This window comes from Daldinia loculata (assembly GCF_022478755.1).
Source record: "Daldinia loculata strain CBS 113971 unplaced genomic scaffold F4817scaffold_5, whole genome shotgun sequence".
NCBI lineage: Eukaryota > Fungi > Ascomycota > Sordariomycetes > Xylariales > Hypoxylaceae > Daldinia > Daldinia loculata.
Genome location: NW_026054859.1, coordinates 543,805 through 559,209, shown reverse-complemented (window position 1 = coordinate 559,209; position 15,405 = coordinate 543,805). Strand labels below are relative to the sequence as shown.

The 15,405-nt window shown below is 45.8% G+C and overlaps 5 protein-coding genes across 5 annotated transcripts; 3 read left to right on the top strand and 2 right to left on the bottom strand.

Moving 5' to 3' along the window:
• Nucleotides 1-260: 260 nt before the first annotated feature.
• F4817DRAFT_215484 (mitochondrial cytochrome c oxidase subunit VIa) lies at nt 261-1,643 on the bottom strand. The gene is made up of 4 exons (XM_049298746.1): nt 1,284-1,643; nt 1,205-1,229; nt 830-997; nt 261-707 (listed from the first exon to the last, which is right to left on the bottom strand). The coding sequence occupies exons 1-4, from the start codon at nt 1,453-1,455 to the stop codon at nt 662-664; spliced, it is 411 nt and encodes a 136-aa protein (XP_049162723.1). The 5' UTR covers nt 1,456-1,643; the 3' UTR covers nt 261-661.
• Nucleotides 1,644-1,824: 181 nt separating this feature from the next.
• On the top strand, nt 1,825-4,439 carry F4817DRAFT_326405 (DNase I-like protein). Its single transcript, XM_049301883.1, has 5 exons — nt 1,825-2,216; nt 2,276-2,288; nt 2,341-2,519; nt 2,569-4,059; nt 4,127-4,439. The coding sequence occupies exons 1-5, from the start codon at nt 2,189-2,191 to the stop codon at nt 4,246-4,248; spliced, it is 1,833 nt and encodes a 610-aa protein (XP_049162722.1). The 5' UTR covers nt 1,825-2,188; the 3' UTR covers nt 4,249-4,439.
• A 2,810-nt stretch (nt 4,440-7,249) lies between these two features.
• On the top strand, nt 7,250-9,546 carry F4817DRAFT_367532 (FAD/NAD(P)-binding domain-containing protein; the record flags this gene model as incomplete). The annotated part of the gene is made up of 4 exons (XM_049307140.1): nt 7,250-7,298; nt 7,417-8,025; nt 8,081-8,155; nt 8,246-9,546. The coding sequence occupies 4 exons, from the start codon at nt 7,250-7,252 to the stop codon at nt 9,337-9,339; spliced, it is 1,827 nt and encodes a 608-aa protein (XP_049162721.1). The 3' UTR covers nt 9,340-9,546.
• Nucleotides 8,841-11,582, bottom strand: F4817DRAFT_326400 (IgA peptidase M64-domain-containing protein). Its single transcript, XM_049301882.1, has 7 exons — nt 11,248-11,582; nt 11,032-11,162; nt 10,939-10,970; nt 10,714-10,872; nt 10,137-10,667; nt 10,041-10,079; nt 8,841-9,966 (listed from the first exon to the last, which is right to left on the bottom strand). The coding sequence occupies exons 1-7, from the start codon at nt 11,528-11,530 to the stop codon at nt 9,543-9,545; spliced, it is 1,599 nt and encodes a 532-aa protein (XP_049162720.1). The 5' UTR covers nt 11,531-11,582; the 3' UTR covers nt 8,841-9,542.
• Nucleotides 11,583-14,471: 2,889 nt separating this feature from the next.
• On the top strand, nt 14,472-15,388 carry F4817DRAFT_367527 (P-loop containing nucleoside triphosphate hydrolase protein; the record flags this gene model as incomplete). Its single annotated transcript, XM_049307139.1, has 2 exons — nt 14,472-14,610; nt 14,673-15,388. The coding sequence occupies 2 exons, from the start codon at nt 14,472-14,474 to the stop codon at nt 15,386-15,388; spliced, it is 855 nt and encodes a 284-aa protein (XP_049162719.1).
• Between the last annotated feature and the right edge of the window lie 17 nt (nt 15,389-15,405).

The window sequence follows — 15,405 nt, the reverse complement described above, 5'->3', positions numbered from 1 at the left end:
AGTATTTACATACATATTATACTAGACCATACATCAGAGACAGTCAAGTCAAGTCGAGTCTGTACACTTAAAGGGGTTCAGGGGTCCTGGCATTGATCCTTAGAGGGTATATAATGAATTAGGGAAGGAATGGATTGGTTGATAGGTTGGTTGGTTGGTTAGGCGTCGGGGTCTTGGAACTTGTTTGTTTAACCTACCTAAGATACCTATGTGCCCTAGTTTGGTTTACGTAGTAAATACCTACCTTTTTTTTTATACATATATATTAACTGCCCGTTATGGTGCTTGTTTTCTTCTTCGTATATGAGGTAGTAGTAGATAATGACTTGAGTTAGGTAGGTTAGGTTAGGCACTCCCCAGACAAGCATACTAGGTTCATACCAGTGTTAGGATAATAAGTAATGATATGTACCTAACATATGGTATATATGCTTGTCAAGGTAAGATGATTGATTGATTGATCTGCTTTTGGGTTGACAAAAGGAATGGCATATCTACAATGTCGAAGATACACACAAGCAGCCCTGTCTCTCGTCTTGCTCGTCGAGGGCGACTTGCTCTATGACTGATTCCCGCATGCACTTCCCTCCACTCCTACGCTTCCCGTAGTTAGTTCATCGTCGGCTATTCCACGATATAGGCTTCGACTACGGTCGGGCGCTTAGGTGGTCTTGTTCTTGTTGTGGTAGTTGACCTTGTCGTTCCAGCTATTTTCCCCCCGAGTTAGTAATCTTATCTATTCTCTCCCTGCCCTCCTATTTCTCTATCTTTCCTTTTCTTTCCCTCTTCCTTTCTTAGACATACGAAGGGTAGATGAGAAAATACGTACAATAGGGTCTTGTCGCCGTCGCCCCAGGGGAAGTTCTTGGTGCGGATGTTCTGGTAGGGGTACTCGACGCGCTCCTCTAGGGGGGGCAGATGCGACCAGTGCTCCCAGTGCTCCTGGTATAGGTTGTAGGCGTTGACGCCGGCGAGGAGTATGGCGGGGGGGACGACGCTGAGGGGTTGAGGTATTTTGTTAGCTGCTTTGTTTGGGTTGGATCTAACATCTAACGTATGAATGAATGAACTTGAAGAAGTTGGTGCGTGTGGATTGATATCGATGCGGTAGGGTGGTGTGTATTAACTCTGCTTTGCGATATATATATATCGGCGGTATGCGTATCGCTCGAGGGGACGGAATAGATGGAGGGATGGGTCTTACTAGAGGGAGATCTTGCGCCAGAGCTCTGCGAGGGGTCAGCAATCCAATTCCTAGTATTATTCACGCCTAGATAACTTACCAGTGGTGGCGGCAGCGTGCTCCTTGACAGCCTGTCGCTCCTTGATGAAGGCGTTCTCGGTCGAAGCAAAGCGGCGCTGCAGAGCGGAGCGGAAGACGGGTGTGGTATTGGCGGCACGCAGCTGGGAAGCCAAGCGCGGCGTCGCGCGGAGGAGCTGTCGCTGGGGAAGCATCGTGGTTTGTCTTTTCACGTATTATATCTTCGTTCGTTGTTTAGAGGGGAGAGTGTTGTAGACGTCGACTCGTCAGGATTCCAGGTTTAGTTGTTTAGTTGTGGATTTGGTGGTCTGATTTCAATTGTCGAATGAGGTCAGCTTTTGATTGGATTAGACCTTTAGAACCCGGTATTAGGTAAAGCTAGAGCTGCTTGTGCTTCTTCGCCTCGGTAAATCCGCGGGGATACGGCGGATCCGTTTTTGTGGCTTTACACATATGACAGGGGTTCTAAACATGACGCGTGTCACGGGACTTCGGGTCATTTTGGTGTGGCGTGCGTGGTACCTAACACCGATTAGAATGTCGCGACTTCCAGCGGTATGCACGGTTAATTGAGGTTTGTGCAACTACACGTAGAAAAAGGTTTACAGACAGTTTTATTACCTAAGGTAAACATTGATAATAAGGAAGGGGCGCTTGATTCTCTTCAATATTTATAAGTGGAAAGAAATGCACCGTCATTTGTATTAGAACTTCTTTCCAGCGATTCCGCGGTGAATCCACTTACCGAAACCCACCGTATATTAGAGGGACCTCTTAATGTACATGTCCCAGAATCTCCGCCAGTCCAGCACAGATCCGATGATGGTTGGTAGTAGATGAAAAGGGCGAAATAGACGAGGAATGACTGGGGATGCACCTTAAAATTTATCAAAAACTTTGTAAATTTGTGAATGCATCTCCGACATCATGGGCGTGCGCATCACTTCGTGGAATGGTTCGTATCGTATCCTCTCACATTTTCATCATATCTAATCTCACTAACACCGCCTATAGTGAACGGCATTCGGTATGGAACCATGTACTATACGCAACATCTCACTTCTAACTGGCCTAAACAGGAACCCGTTTGGATACCAGCCATGGAGGGAAAAGAGGACTTTCGAAGCTATGTTCGATATACTCGAGGCAGACATAGTCGTAATGCAGGAGACCAAAATCCAGCGCAAGGACCTCCAGGATGATATGGTTTTGGTACCTGGTTGGGATGTTTTCTTCAGCTTACCCAAGCACAAGAAAGGTGCGTATATCACAGCCCGTCTAATAACCCAACCTAATAGTAAGAGTAGGCTATGCTGGCGTGGCCATCTATACCCGCAATTCAGTGTGTATGCCCATCAGAGCAGAAGAAGGGATCACTGGGGTCTTATGTCCACCAAATTCCTCAACTAAATTCCGAGACCTCCCCCCAGATCAACAAATAGGGGGTTACCCAAAGCCTGGCCAGCTTGTGGGTCTGATAGACGATCTAACCCTTGACTGCGAAGGGCGATGCGTCATCCTTGAGTTCCCTGCCTTTGTTCTAATTGGAACCTACAGCCCAGCTAACAGCGATGGGAACCGAGATGATTTCAGGCTAGGCTACCTCGACGCATTAGACGTCCGAATCCGTAACCTCGTAGCCATGGGCAAGAGGGTCGTCCTAACAGGCGATCTTAATGTTATCCGAACATCCATGGATACAGCCAACCTTTTTGATCGACTAAGAAAAGAAGGCGTTACGGTCGAAGAGTTCTTTTCCACTCCTCCCCGCCGCATCTTCAATCAGCTTATATTCGAGGGAGACGTGTTAGGTGACAGGGATGAGAATAGGGAGGAGCCAGTGCTATGGGACCTTGGCCGGCTCTTCCATCCTACTCGCGAGAGCATGTTCACTTGCTGGGACACTAAGAAGAATACTCGTCCCGCCAATGTCGGCAGTCGAATCGACTATGTCCTATGTAGTGATGATATGAAGGACTGGTTTATCGACTCCAATATTCAGGAAGGTCTGATGGGGTCTGATCACTGTCCAGTCTTTGCAACCCTCAAGGATGTTATAAGTATTGACGGAAAAGAGGTACATCTCAGGGACATTATGAATCCTCCAGGAGTTTTTAAGGATGGAGTTCGGCTTAGGGACTGGACAGCAAAAGACCTTTTACCATTATCAGCAAAGCTCATTCCTGAATTTGATCGCCGGCGGAGCATCAAGGATATGTTCTCCAAGAAACCGGTACCTTCGAAGTCGGCTCTAGCGCCAATTAACGAGCCGTCAGAAAGTCCCAGCAGTAATTTCGCTAAAATTGAGCTATCGAAAGACGAAGCCGTTGAAACGCCCGCTTCACAACCTGAATCAGTAACTTCAGCGCCTTCTCCAGCTAAGCCGCGGCCTAGCACTCTTAAGCGCACACCCTCAAGCACGGCATCGGCCAGCAGACCACAAAAAAAAACAAAGGCAACTCTGGCCAAAGAGCCCTCGTCTAAAGGGCAAAGTAGCCTGAAGGGCTTTTTTAAACCTAAAACTACCGCAACTGCGAGTGCAATTCCAGAAACAGACGAAGACCCCGAACCACTTAGTAAGGTTGATAATACTTTCGAGGCCGAAGTACCGAAAGAATCCAATAACACAGAAGAAGTAAAATATACTGCCAAACCGTCTAGTCCAGATAGAGTCTTTGATCCTATCGAATCCAAGGAATCTTGGTCCAAGCTGCTTAGCGGTAAAAGAGTCCTGCCTAAATGCGAGCATGGAGAGGACTGCGTTAGCGTAGTGACCAAGAAACCTGGCGTCAATCGAGGTAAGTCGCTTCACACCTACCTACGTAAGTATACTTTCCTCCAACGTAATATTAACTTGCTTTCTAGGAAGGTCATTCTTCGTCTGTGCCCGGCCTATTGGGCCGTCGGGCGAAAAGGAGAAAGGGACCCAGTGGCGTTGCCCGACGTTTATATGGAGTAGCGACTGGAACGGGTCGCAAAACGGATGAGATGTGATGCTAGATTATATGGAGCTTTTACTTCTATTTTATTCTGGCTAGCGTTTATGTTACTTGTGCCGTTCTCTTCGTTACGGGTGCGTATGCTTGCATGTATCTCGATGCGCATAGTCGCTCAGTTAGAGACTCATCAGAGAGCCGATTAGTATAAATTAATTATTACTCTCTACATTAGGTATGGAGCTGTATTAACTTCCTATGTCGCTAACAGTTCCACCCTAATCATGTATATTACACTGAACTTCAAGCCCGCCCTTTTTTTGCTTGATCGGCCGTCCAGGTGTTATCACCTATATGAACTTTCTCTTGGTCTTGGCTGGTCGCGGTGCCTGCTTAGCTGGATCTTCACTACTTGTCATGATCGTTGTCATTATTGTTGGTGGTGGTTCTATAACATGGTTGTGATTCGATTGGATAGGTAGTTGTTGTTCTTGAACCTAGCTAATTTTAAATTCCGAAAGCTAGGTACCTATATCTCCCTCGAGGTAGTCTCAGATAACAAGCAGCTGACCAGGTATTAATGGATGGAGACTGACATGGCAAGTGGTATCTAGGTAGTCTAGAATGGATGGTGATACCTGCTACCTACGCGGGACGAGACGAGGGGAGCTGATTTGATTCTCGGAAAGACGGCAGAGATGTGTGAGACATGCATATAGCTAAATTATTGCACTGCGCCACCGTAGCGGAATGTCTCAGAATTTGGCGGTAGAAAGATGAAACACCGGCCCAAAAGCTCCAGAGCTCATCTCAGCTATGACGTCTATCGTGAGGCTGCGAGGAAGACGTGAAGACATTGGCTAACGGTGAAGCCGTGACGGATACCCCGGAGCTGTATGCACATATGTATAGGCCTGGAAAGGATCGACAAGGAATCTATCGTCGAGTTAATGGCCAAGATACGAGTGACATCTTACATAGATTATGGTGTCCGGGCGCTAAGTTATTTCATGCAGATTCTACTGTGGAAGATCCCACATGTCGAACATCCTGCTGCTATGACACTGTATGTATCATACGGTGTTCTTTCGGCTCTGGCGTATTGGGGCTTGGGGAAGGGCGGGCTCTGCCGCTGCGTGTGGCAAAGACTTATCTCCGAGCCTAAGTGTTCCTAGCACTTATACCTATGTAGGACGTGATTCCTATGAGTTGATTGGACTCAAGGTTTAATGACAGTAAATCCAATGTCTTTTCGGATCTTATCACCGCTACTCTGTCCGGATACTTGAGCAGGGGCATTGACTTTAAAGTCTTGCATTTTTACTTTTTCTACAATTCGCTCTTCACTTTCACCAAAAGTAGATTCGGTGATACCTAGGGTTAGCGGAACGAGGACCACGACCATGCCAACTCTGAATCCCACCACCACCAATCGTCCCAGAAGCTTTACATCCCAATTTTTCTGACAGATCTCCTTTCCCAAAGCTTGCTATAAAGGTGGTAAAGATGGGATCAAGGAACCTCTTGCTATAAGGTACAACCATCGGGACGTCCGTAGTGATAACTGCTACAAATGACTCTCTCACGGCCCAGGAGCCCGCTAGATGTGCATCCTGATCAGCATTCTTTCGAAAGCGCTGTTGTATTGGCAGTTGACTTCTAGGGGAAAGCCTTTAGACAGTTACTTGCGGCAATAATCGTTACAGTACGTAGAGTAGCATATATTATGACGAAGATGCCGCTACTAAAGAGCGTTAACAACCCTAACTTTCTTCGTAACTTCAGTTTTGCTTGCCAGAGGAGAGTCAAAGGGATATAAACCAGTAGAAACGTTCGCACAATAATACACCCAAGTGAGCTGGTAGGTGATAAACAGCTGACGTTTGTCTAATAATAGAGCCATTAGTTGACCGGCTAACTCCCAGGATCTGGATATATCTGCCAGTATTTGTGGAAGGGTCGACATCTAAGCAATATGGTGGCGATGACGGCAATCCAACTTGCGACGACAAAAAGGAAAGCAGCGTATATTCGAGGCTGACAACTTCGGGACAAACCGGTCTGAAAAGACATTGTGTTATTTAATATAATAGCGGGTATAGCACGTGGGGTCTCGTATATAAGACCAATAGTGAAGCCTTCAGGGGCTAAAGCAATATTGAATGACATAACCACCCGACAAGCTGGATCTTGTAACCGATAACCCTAGAATCAGTCTTATTTAGGAGAGATTTGATTACTTAATACCAAAATACCTACCTTAACTTATATTCGTGAGAACCCGGAGATAATGCTGTAAGTCATACTATTATTTGCCATGCCATATGCCACAACGCAAACCGAGTAGACAAGACTACCTGTTTCGATCATATAAAATATCTAAAAGCGTAATTTGAGTAATAGACTCGATACCAAACTCCTGAATAATTAGTACTGGTATCGTCACGGAAGAATTTGAACGTGACGATACATAGAAAACTTATTTCATAAGGGTGGATAATTCTAGACCCCCAGAGGAAGCTCTTGTCGGCTCGGGAACGAACGTAGGATGATATTAGAAAGGTACTAAGTTTCTCTAGCGCATATTAGGCTATAGCCACCTAGAGATCTCAGCGGAAGCAAATACATTAGTGAGTACTTAATGAAAGGAAGATATCGTGGCTCGTAATCTTTGTTTTTGGCTTCGGGTGAAGAGATCAATATTTAAGCACTCAATGAATGAATGTCTAAGACATCTACCGCGTGTAGCCGCAGTTCTTAATTGTTGGAGTCTTGTATAAGTGCAACAGATGAGTGTAACCAAAGCTATGAACCACGAAAAGCAGCGGGGTAGGTAGGTATTCAAAGGGATGACTCGGTAATATATCCCTTATCTCGGTCTTTGAATTGTTCTGCAGCCTCGTAAGCCTTGACTTGTGGAAATTTAATAACTCCGCTGCTCCCTGTTCTTCCCTTCTAGAAGCATTCTTAACGCAACATTTCACTTCTATATGGTGTTTCAATACTCAACACGCCCAAGCCGGTATAGAGGTACCTAGGTACCTTTACTATAATGTCTACCTCTGTAATCGAAGAGTGTGATTATGTTGTAGTAGGTGCTGGTAAGTGATCTGGCTTTTATATTTCCATTTATTAGTAGAATGGAATCTCCAGACAACATTCCCCCTTTTTTTCTTTCTTTTTCCTTTTTGTAGACCTATTTAACTAAGGTGAATATAGGGTTCCATGGGCTTGCCACAGCAAAACAATTACATTGCACACAGCCTGACCGTACCCTGTTGATATTTGAAGGCCAATCTACCCTGGGTGGCAAATGGGCCAAGAATAGGCTCTTCCCAGGTCTAAAGAGTAATAATCTCTTAGGGACATATGAATACCCCGACTTTCCCATGACTGCGGATAGGTTCGACGTTAATCCGGGCGAACATATTCCTGGAGAGGTAATTAACACTTACCTCGAAGCGTATGCCGAAGAATTTGGCATCGCTGATTTCATCAGGCTTGAAACCACAGTCCTTACTGCGGAACACCAGGACACAGCTGAAGGCGGGTGGATTCTGACGATCAAGCAACGTAATCAACAACAAACGACCAAGGTTCTGGCTCATAAGCTTATCATTGCCACTGGATTATTGTCGGAACCTTTCATGCCAAAATTTAACGGACAGGATAAATTCGATGGGAAGATATTTCACACCAAGGACTTCCCGAAAAGCTTGGATACGTTGAAAGCAAAGACCGTTACTGTCTTTGGGGCTGGAAAGTCTGGATGGGATGCCGTATACCAATATGCCCTGGCCGGCGTCAAAGTAAATTGGGTCATTCGATGTAAGTTTTACTCGTAATGCCGAGATACTCTCGATATGGGCTGAGTAAAGGAAAGCGAGCGGTCATGGTCCTGTATGGATGGCGCCTCCATATGTAACGCCGTTTAAGAAGTGGATCGAGAAACTTGCGAGTAAGTAATGTCTATGTTTTAGCCTCCATGTATCTATCTACTAATATACCTCGTCTTGAGTTATGCACTTATGCTAATATCCTATCCTAGACACCCGCTTTCTTACCTGGTTCAGCCCGTGTATCTGGGGTGATGCTGACGGTTATTGGGGAATCCGGTATTTCTATCATCGGACCGCGATTGGTCGCTTTCTAGTAGATCGCTTTTGGAATATACTCAGCCAGGATGTCATTACGCTGAATAAACTCGACTCTCACCCGGATACAGCCAAGTTGAAACCTTGGCTTCACGTCATGTTCACGGGATGCAGTTATAGCATTCTCAACTACGAGCAGGACTTTTTCGAGCTCGTTAAGAGTGACAAGGTCGACATTCATATCGGGGAGATCGTCCGGTTAAGCCCAGGAAAAGTTCATCTTGCTGATGGTACCGAGTTCGAATCTGAGGCGTTTCTAGCGAATACGGGCTGGAAGCATGTGCCACCTATCAAGTTCCTTCCAGAGGGGATCGAAAAAGATCTTGGAACTCCCCACGAGGTCTTAGAAAATGCGCCTGTACAAGATCTAGCAAACAACCATATGCTTCTAGAACGAGCTGATAAGGAGATCCTGGAACGCTTCCCGAGACTCAAAATACAGCCAGTATGGAACAAGAATTTCGTTCCCCTCATAGACCAGAAAGGAATCAGCACTGGTGAAAAATCTCGTACACCCCTGACACCATATATGCTACACCGCTTTCTTGTCCCTGCGTCTCCTCGCTTCCTTCGCCCCCGGGATATAGCATTCGTAGGCTGTCAAGCCAATTTAAGCAACGTCATTACTGCTCACATCACAGGGCTCTGGGTCAGCGCCTACTTTTCAGGAAAATTGACAAGGGATCCTTCAAAGGTCATCGACGATAAGGCGGAGATGGAGAAGTTGCAATATGAGACCGTGCTGCACAATAGATTCGGCAGGTGGCGGTATCCCACCGAGTGGGGGAATAAAGGCCCAAATTTTATCTTTGATGCCGTCCCTTATTTCGACTTACTTCAACGAGACCTCGGACTGGATCCGTTTCGGAAGAGTAATGCTCTTACAGAGATGTATGATTCATATGGGCCGGAGGATTATCGCTATATTAATGAAGAATGGCTGGAAAAGCAAGCTCAAGGATCTAGCACGGAGGGGTCCGTTGATTGAACAGGACTTCACTTTATTCGCGCCGTGCTAGGGCTGGTAGCATCGTTTCCGTCAACGAAGTTGCTACGAATTTAGAACGTATACCTATATTGCTTTAGGCGTTACTGGATTAGATTAAGAGTACTCTAGATTAATAGCCATTTTATGAGCCTGCTAGAGATCGACGTAATCGAAGTGATCTATACGCTTTAGTAACAGCTCGACTATTCCACTGAATATCTCTCCTTTTGCACTAGCACTCCGGCACTATCAACTCTGACCTGCTCCGTCGTAAACCTAACCTCAACGCCAAACTCCGTGATGTCCGGCCCAAGAAGTGCAGTTGTGCTATTAGTCCAATCCTCCAAAACCGTCGTCCCGTCAACGCCGTACCATAGAATTGTGTAGGCTTCCTGATGCGGGTTTGGCACTTGTCTAAGATTCGCAAGGGGAAGCAAGTTGAGAGTGGCGTTCGTCGAGCCGTCCGGCTGAGCATCCTGCGTGATGTTGTCGATCAGGGCGAGTCGGCCGAGCAGAGACAGCCACAGTCCCTCGATGCAGGCGTCGCAGAAATTGGAAGAATAGGTGTCTCGCATTAGGCAAAGATCGTTTGTCGGCCTGTATGAGGTTACGTTTCTGCTGGAAAATCTAGACGGGTTATTGGGTATTAGTAACGGCACTGGCTTGCGTAAGGCAGGCTTGGCGAAGCTACGTTTACTCACGTCGGATATAATCCGTGGTATCGTGGCTCAAAGTCGAACCTAGACAGAAGCGTATGTGAGACAAGTAAGTTTTAGGTAGGACGGCGAATCGCTTACTCTTCCTCATCCCCATACTCAAGAACCTCGAAACTGCAAAGCTGCGCGCTTCCTTGCCTCTCCTCGTTTAGTAGTGTGAATTTAATCTCATGTTCTCCTGGAGTTAGCGCCTCGTTGATCTTAATATTATAAATATAGCGATCCTCTCCAACTGCGGGATTCCATTCCCAGCCCGCGTCCTTCCCATCGATCTCTACCAGCAAGTCACTAGTTGCCGTCACGCCGCTTACGCTGACTTGGAGGAGATGAGTGGAATATGTGCCTGCTGAGGTGAAAGTCTGGATCCAGCTCTGCGACGTATTCAGCAGTGTCCAAGGGTATTCCTGTACTGGCATATTTGTCCGTTGGATCTTAGGCTCGGTAGACGCATCTGTATACCACTGTGTCCAGGGCACCGAGTTGGTGGATTTTGCCGCATTGACGCCGGTGTACACTTCACCGCCGTCGTATTCTTCGCCTACGCCAATGATCGAGTGGCCTAACTCGTGGCGAATAATCACAGGTCCATTATTAGGCGAGGAGGTTGTAACGCTGCAAGTTTTAACGACGAACAAGTACGAGATATTGCGTGACTTACGTGAAGGTACCACCTAATCCCCCGTATAATGGGTCGTTCCCAAGAAGAATGGGAAAATCGCATGCGTCTGTTGACTGACAGGCAGCACGTGCTACTTCGGGCTTGTCGTAATAAACACCACGAAGCTCTGTACCATCGCGGTAAAGTCCATAGACGGTGCTATTGGGATGCATCGGTAAGTAATTTTTGGCTAGCATGAATTTTGCGTAAAAAGGGGGGACCTACTCCAGGGGCTTTCCACCAGTACCAACGCCACTCTATTAAGACGTCAGGGAAACGAAATATTATATCAAGTATATCACAAGGGACATCACCCACCTCGTTGCTTGGTGAAAATCCAGCCCAGAAGTTCAATACAGGAAGCACGTCGAAAAATGTCTGTCCGTCAGTAATGTTATTTGCGAGGAACAGAGCATCGGCGAAGAACTTGTCCTTCTCATCTTCGGTATCTATCCGATTACAGTATTAAGTTAGTTTAGGGGAACTTGATAAGTCCTATAGTATAAAGTCATTTTTTTTTATACAGGTACGTACATCCGTCACCGAAGAAAATGAGATCGACACGATTGCTTGATGGACCATTCACGATGAGGGGTCGAATCTCTAATGGAGGCGGAGCAACGTTCTGCCTCGCTTGCAGATACGGGACGCCATCTACCTCATGGTCTGCGAATTTCCCCTCCCACTGGTGTTCGCAGAACTGCCCAAGAGCGACACTGGTGATCGCGGCTTGGACGAGGAAGCTCTTGACAGTATTCATTGCGGGGTTCCTGGCAGGCGAGGGGAGATAAGGCTCACTGGCAATCGGATTGAACATGGCCTTCAATTTATATATTCGCCATCGCAAAGCTCACCGCATATGGTCGGTATTTTGCCATGCGTGGGAAAATCTACCTTCCGGAAGCGGGTTAAGTGTGATCCTTGTAACCTTCCCCAATGAACCATTAGGTCGTACCCGTTGGCATGGGTAGGACGGGCCGGTATCGCCAATTCTCGTATCTGCTAAGAACACAAAAGAGTGTCGTTCGATTGTTATCATGAGTACGGATATATGAGGAAGAGTTAAACTGCCATGAAGTTTATAGTTATAAACTTTCAGAGTCGTAAAGCGTCTACTCTGCCTTTGGATTGGGTTGTCAATTGGATAAGATCTTTTCGTGTAAATTAGATACCTTTTTCCCAGCTTAATATCTATCTAACCCTGATATATGTTAACGATTAGTATTCGGTGCTTTTGTATGCTCTTAGTCGTCGCTCGTCTATTAACGTAGCGCCTGGCTGTCTATGATTACCTAAGGTAGTTGCTTGAATTATGGAAATAGGGGTAAGGGGTTGATGGTAAAGAACGCTCGGGCCACCTCATTCGGTTCTCTCTCTAAGGAATCTATAACTCGCTCATATATTCTTAGTCGATATTAATACCATAGATGTCTCATCTTGTTTATATATATAACTATTTAGTAAACTCTGATACGTTATGCAGAATTATCTATTCAAGAAATCAAGTATACGCCATTGCCTATGTCCTAATGAATGATTAGACACTATCATGTTAGCAACTCTATAAATATGACGACAACCATGATCACTGCCTAGATTGTATATGAGGTAGCTAACGGCTTTCGTAAAACGAGATGTTGGCTTGCTTCTAGTTACTGGAGGTACAATCAAAGGGTTGTCTAAAGCTTTTTATATGTTCGCATCTGCCTACGTAAGGAGGTACCTTGTCTGTACTAAGTTATATACAACGACTAAGAGTGTACGAAGATGACTACCATAAACGCATCTAAGTCTTCGCCCTTTACTCTTTATTAGAGCAAATTCTTGGCATTTAGTTTCATCTACGCGCCTAACGAAAAAGCTCCTCTGTATCAGGCGGAAGCAGATACTGACTCGTACAGGATCCTATATTGCCATTTCCTACATTTAGGGCCCCATGCGACTAAGAAGGGTCTATTACCGCAAGGCTGTGATGCCCTTGGGAAAGACTACCTTCCAATTCGCTCAGTACTTTGGTATAGACAATGCCGCTCCTTGCGATATGCTAGCCCTACACAATACACATGCACCTCAATAAGCACAATTATCGTGTTGCAGGCTTCACGCTATCAATAAAAACCATGGTATAAACTCTCGTGGATAATATAGGGAGATATCTGTGCTATGGGTAGTAGATTAACTATTCTTAACGTGGTTGAGGGTTTTTGATATGCGACATTGAAGATGATGAAAAGGGGGAGCTGAATGTTAGGTGAGTCCACACTAAGCGGGATGTAGCCAATGTTTTCGTCCAAAATGAGTTGATAAATGCACGTGCTACTATTATCTTGATAGAGCGTACATGTACCATTCGGATACCGTCTTGACGGAGGCCATGTCAGTTCCGATCCCAATTACATACCGATTGAGGAGACAAGGAGAAGCGACCGTGAGGCAGCCAAGACGGGGATTAATCCTTGCCGTTTACCTAGATGTTGAGGATATGAAGCGCTGCCGGAAGCCCGCCGTCTATCCTTGCGCCGGCCGGGATGGACCCAGGACGCTTGCGAGCAAGAGACCGATCATAGTGTCTTACGAATATCCGTACTCGATGCATACTAATGTTGCAATAGTTACCATTGATGTTGTAATCGCCACTATATTATTGCGAGTCCTTTACAAATAATGATTCCACGTAAAATATGATTTGCAAAGAGTACGCGTAAGCTAATGGATCTCATGGAAAAACTCGGAATTTCGTTGGACTACAAATCTTGCGCTGCGATAAATTTTTTTACCCCTTAGTATCATAACCAACCAACTCGTAGTTATTATCTTAGTTTATTGAAAAAGAAGAATTGTTATTATGAATTTTGCGTATCACAATGTCAAGTTGTAGTGACTGATGACGCTAGAGTTGACAACGCCCTGAAGTCTCCGCCAATTGTTCAACTAGCTTAACTACCTAGACGCGGGATTAACGCGGGTTCGCTGGAATTACGCGTCCTTTAGTTTTAAGAAATCAACTCATGAAGACATTGTTAAAGCCGATAGTTATATCTATAAATGTTTCACGTTTAAAATAACTAATTCGTCATCACTGCGTATGATAGAAATTCCTTGAAATTGCCGCGTAATGGTGTTTTAAGTGGAGTTTCGAACCTGGTAGACATTAGCGTGACTCTCGAAAGGATAGGAACTTTGTCTATCTCATTAACTTGTAATTCTATGTGGGTAAGGCTATTGCTAACAATAATAGCCATGATCCTAGATTGGTAAAGTAGACTCGTACGTATTGAGGCTTTGCGATTTCGCTACTACTGGATAGGACTGGGGAATGTTATGCACACCTAGTTCCTCATCTAGCCACTTACTTAGTGCGGGTTATGGGTAGAGATTAGACAGGTAAACCGGGTATTTCTTGCAATGTACTCGTGGTTCTCTACACATCGGCGGCTGAGTTAATTATGGGATACCGAAGACTGATGTTAGATGGAAAAATAGCCCCTTTTCAAGGGTCTTGTCCATGAAGAAGGGGGAATAAACGTATACATATGTATAGAGAAGTCTATGGCTCAAGACTCAATTTACTATAATCTTAGACACTCTAAGATTGCCTTTTCTTATACGGACGCTGTTATTACCATCTTTGCTGCCGATACCTTTCTCGCCTATAACATCTTGCTCTTTGAACTATCGCGGCGTATTTCCAATCGACGCTTAACTACCTAGTCTTCGATCTTTCCTTAACCTATCAAATTACCATTAACTATATCAAAATGGCCTACGCGTCGAAATACACCCCGAAGCCACTCACAGACATCTTTACCGCCGATACCGATATCGATCGGCGACAATGTACCCGGACTGTTCCAATGAAAGTCCTTATACTGGGATGTGGACGAACAGGAACTACATGTAAGTGCTTCCCAAATACCAGAGTGAGCTCTCAAGAATTAAACTTATTGACTTAAAAACAGCTATAAGAGCCGCAATGAAAAAACTCGGATATGTCGATACCTACCACATGATGAACTGCTCCATCGAAAACCCGCCTGACGCTCTCCTATGGATGGACGCGCTACGAGCGAAATACGACGGCGTCGGCGAGCCATTCACCCGCAAAGACTGGGATAAGCTTCTCGGCGGCGCACAGGCGGTATGCGACTGGCCCGCCTGCGCATTCGCAAAGGAACTCATCGAAGCGTACCCCGAGGCGAAGGTTGTGCTCACAGGACGCGACGTCGACTCGTGGCACGCATCGACGATGCGAACGGTGTACTGGCGAGTGATGGACCCCGAGCTTCGCATCCTGTCTCACTTTAGCTGGGCTGCTAGCATGTACTATCCGATGCTGAAGAAGTTCTTCGATACGTTTTTCGAAGGTAACTTCCCCGAGAAGGGGAAGGCGGTTTTCACACGTCATTACGCTGAAGTCAAAGCTATGGTGCCCAAGGAGAAGCTGCTCGAGTATAGAGTTACCGACGGCTGGGAGCCGCTGTGCGAGTTCCTAGGCGAGTCCGTACCGACGGACTGCCCCTTTCCAAACGTCAACGATAACAAGGACTTTGTGTCGCGATCGCGTCGGAGGAATAGATGTCAGATGCTTAACGTTGCGGCGCAGGGTGTGGAGATTCTGCTGATAATTGGTTTGGCGTGGTACTTGGTATTCCGCATCCAGTGGAATATGTTTTAACTTGGCTTGTTCTATAA

What these genes read in the sequence shown, in the direction of transcription:
- F4817DRAFT_215484 (XM_049298746.1), bottom strand. Translation starts at nt 1,455, where the DNA reads ATGCTTCCCCAGCGACAGCTCCTCCGCGCGACGCCGCGCTTGGCTTCC. An exon ending in GCACGCTGCCGCCACCACTG is followed by an intron (nt 1,230 to 1,283) that starts GTAAGTTATCTA and finishes GACCCCTCGCAG; the next exon opens with AGCTCTGGCGCAAGATCTCC. An exon ending in GACGGCGACAAGACCCTATT is followed by an intron (nt 708 to 829) that starts GTACGTATTTTC and finishes GGGGGAAAATAG; the next exon opens with CTGGAACGACAAGGTCAACT.
- F4817DRAFT_326405 (XM_049301883.1), top strand. Translation starts at nt 2,189, where the DNA reads ATGGGCGTGCGCATCACTTCGTGGAATG. An exon ending in CTTACCCAAGCACAAGAAAG is followed by an intron (nt 2,520 to 2,568) that starts GTGCGTATATCA and finishes TAGTAAGAGTAG; the next exon opens with GCTATGCTGGCGTGGCCATC. An exon ending in GAAACCTGGCGTCAATCGAG is followed by an intron (nt 4,060 to 4,126) that starts GTAAGTCGCTTC and finishes CTTGCTTTCTAG; the next exon opens with GAAGGTCATTCTTCGTCTGT.
- F4817DRAFT_326400 (XM_049301882.1), bottom strand. Translation starts at nt 11,530, where the DNA reads ATGTTCAATCCGATTGCCAGTGAGCCTTATCTCCCCTCGCCTGCCAGG. An exon ending in ACTGGTGGAAAGCCCCTGGA is followed by an intron (nt 10,873 to 10,938) that starts GTAGGTCCCCCC and finishes GCATCCCAATAG; the next exon opens with CACCGTCTATGGACTTTACC. An exon ending in GGATTAGGTGGTACCTTCAC is followed by an intron (nt 10,668 to 10,713) that starts GTAAGTCACGCA and finishes TAAAACTTGCAG; the next exon opens with CGTTACAACCTCCTCGCCTA.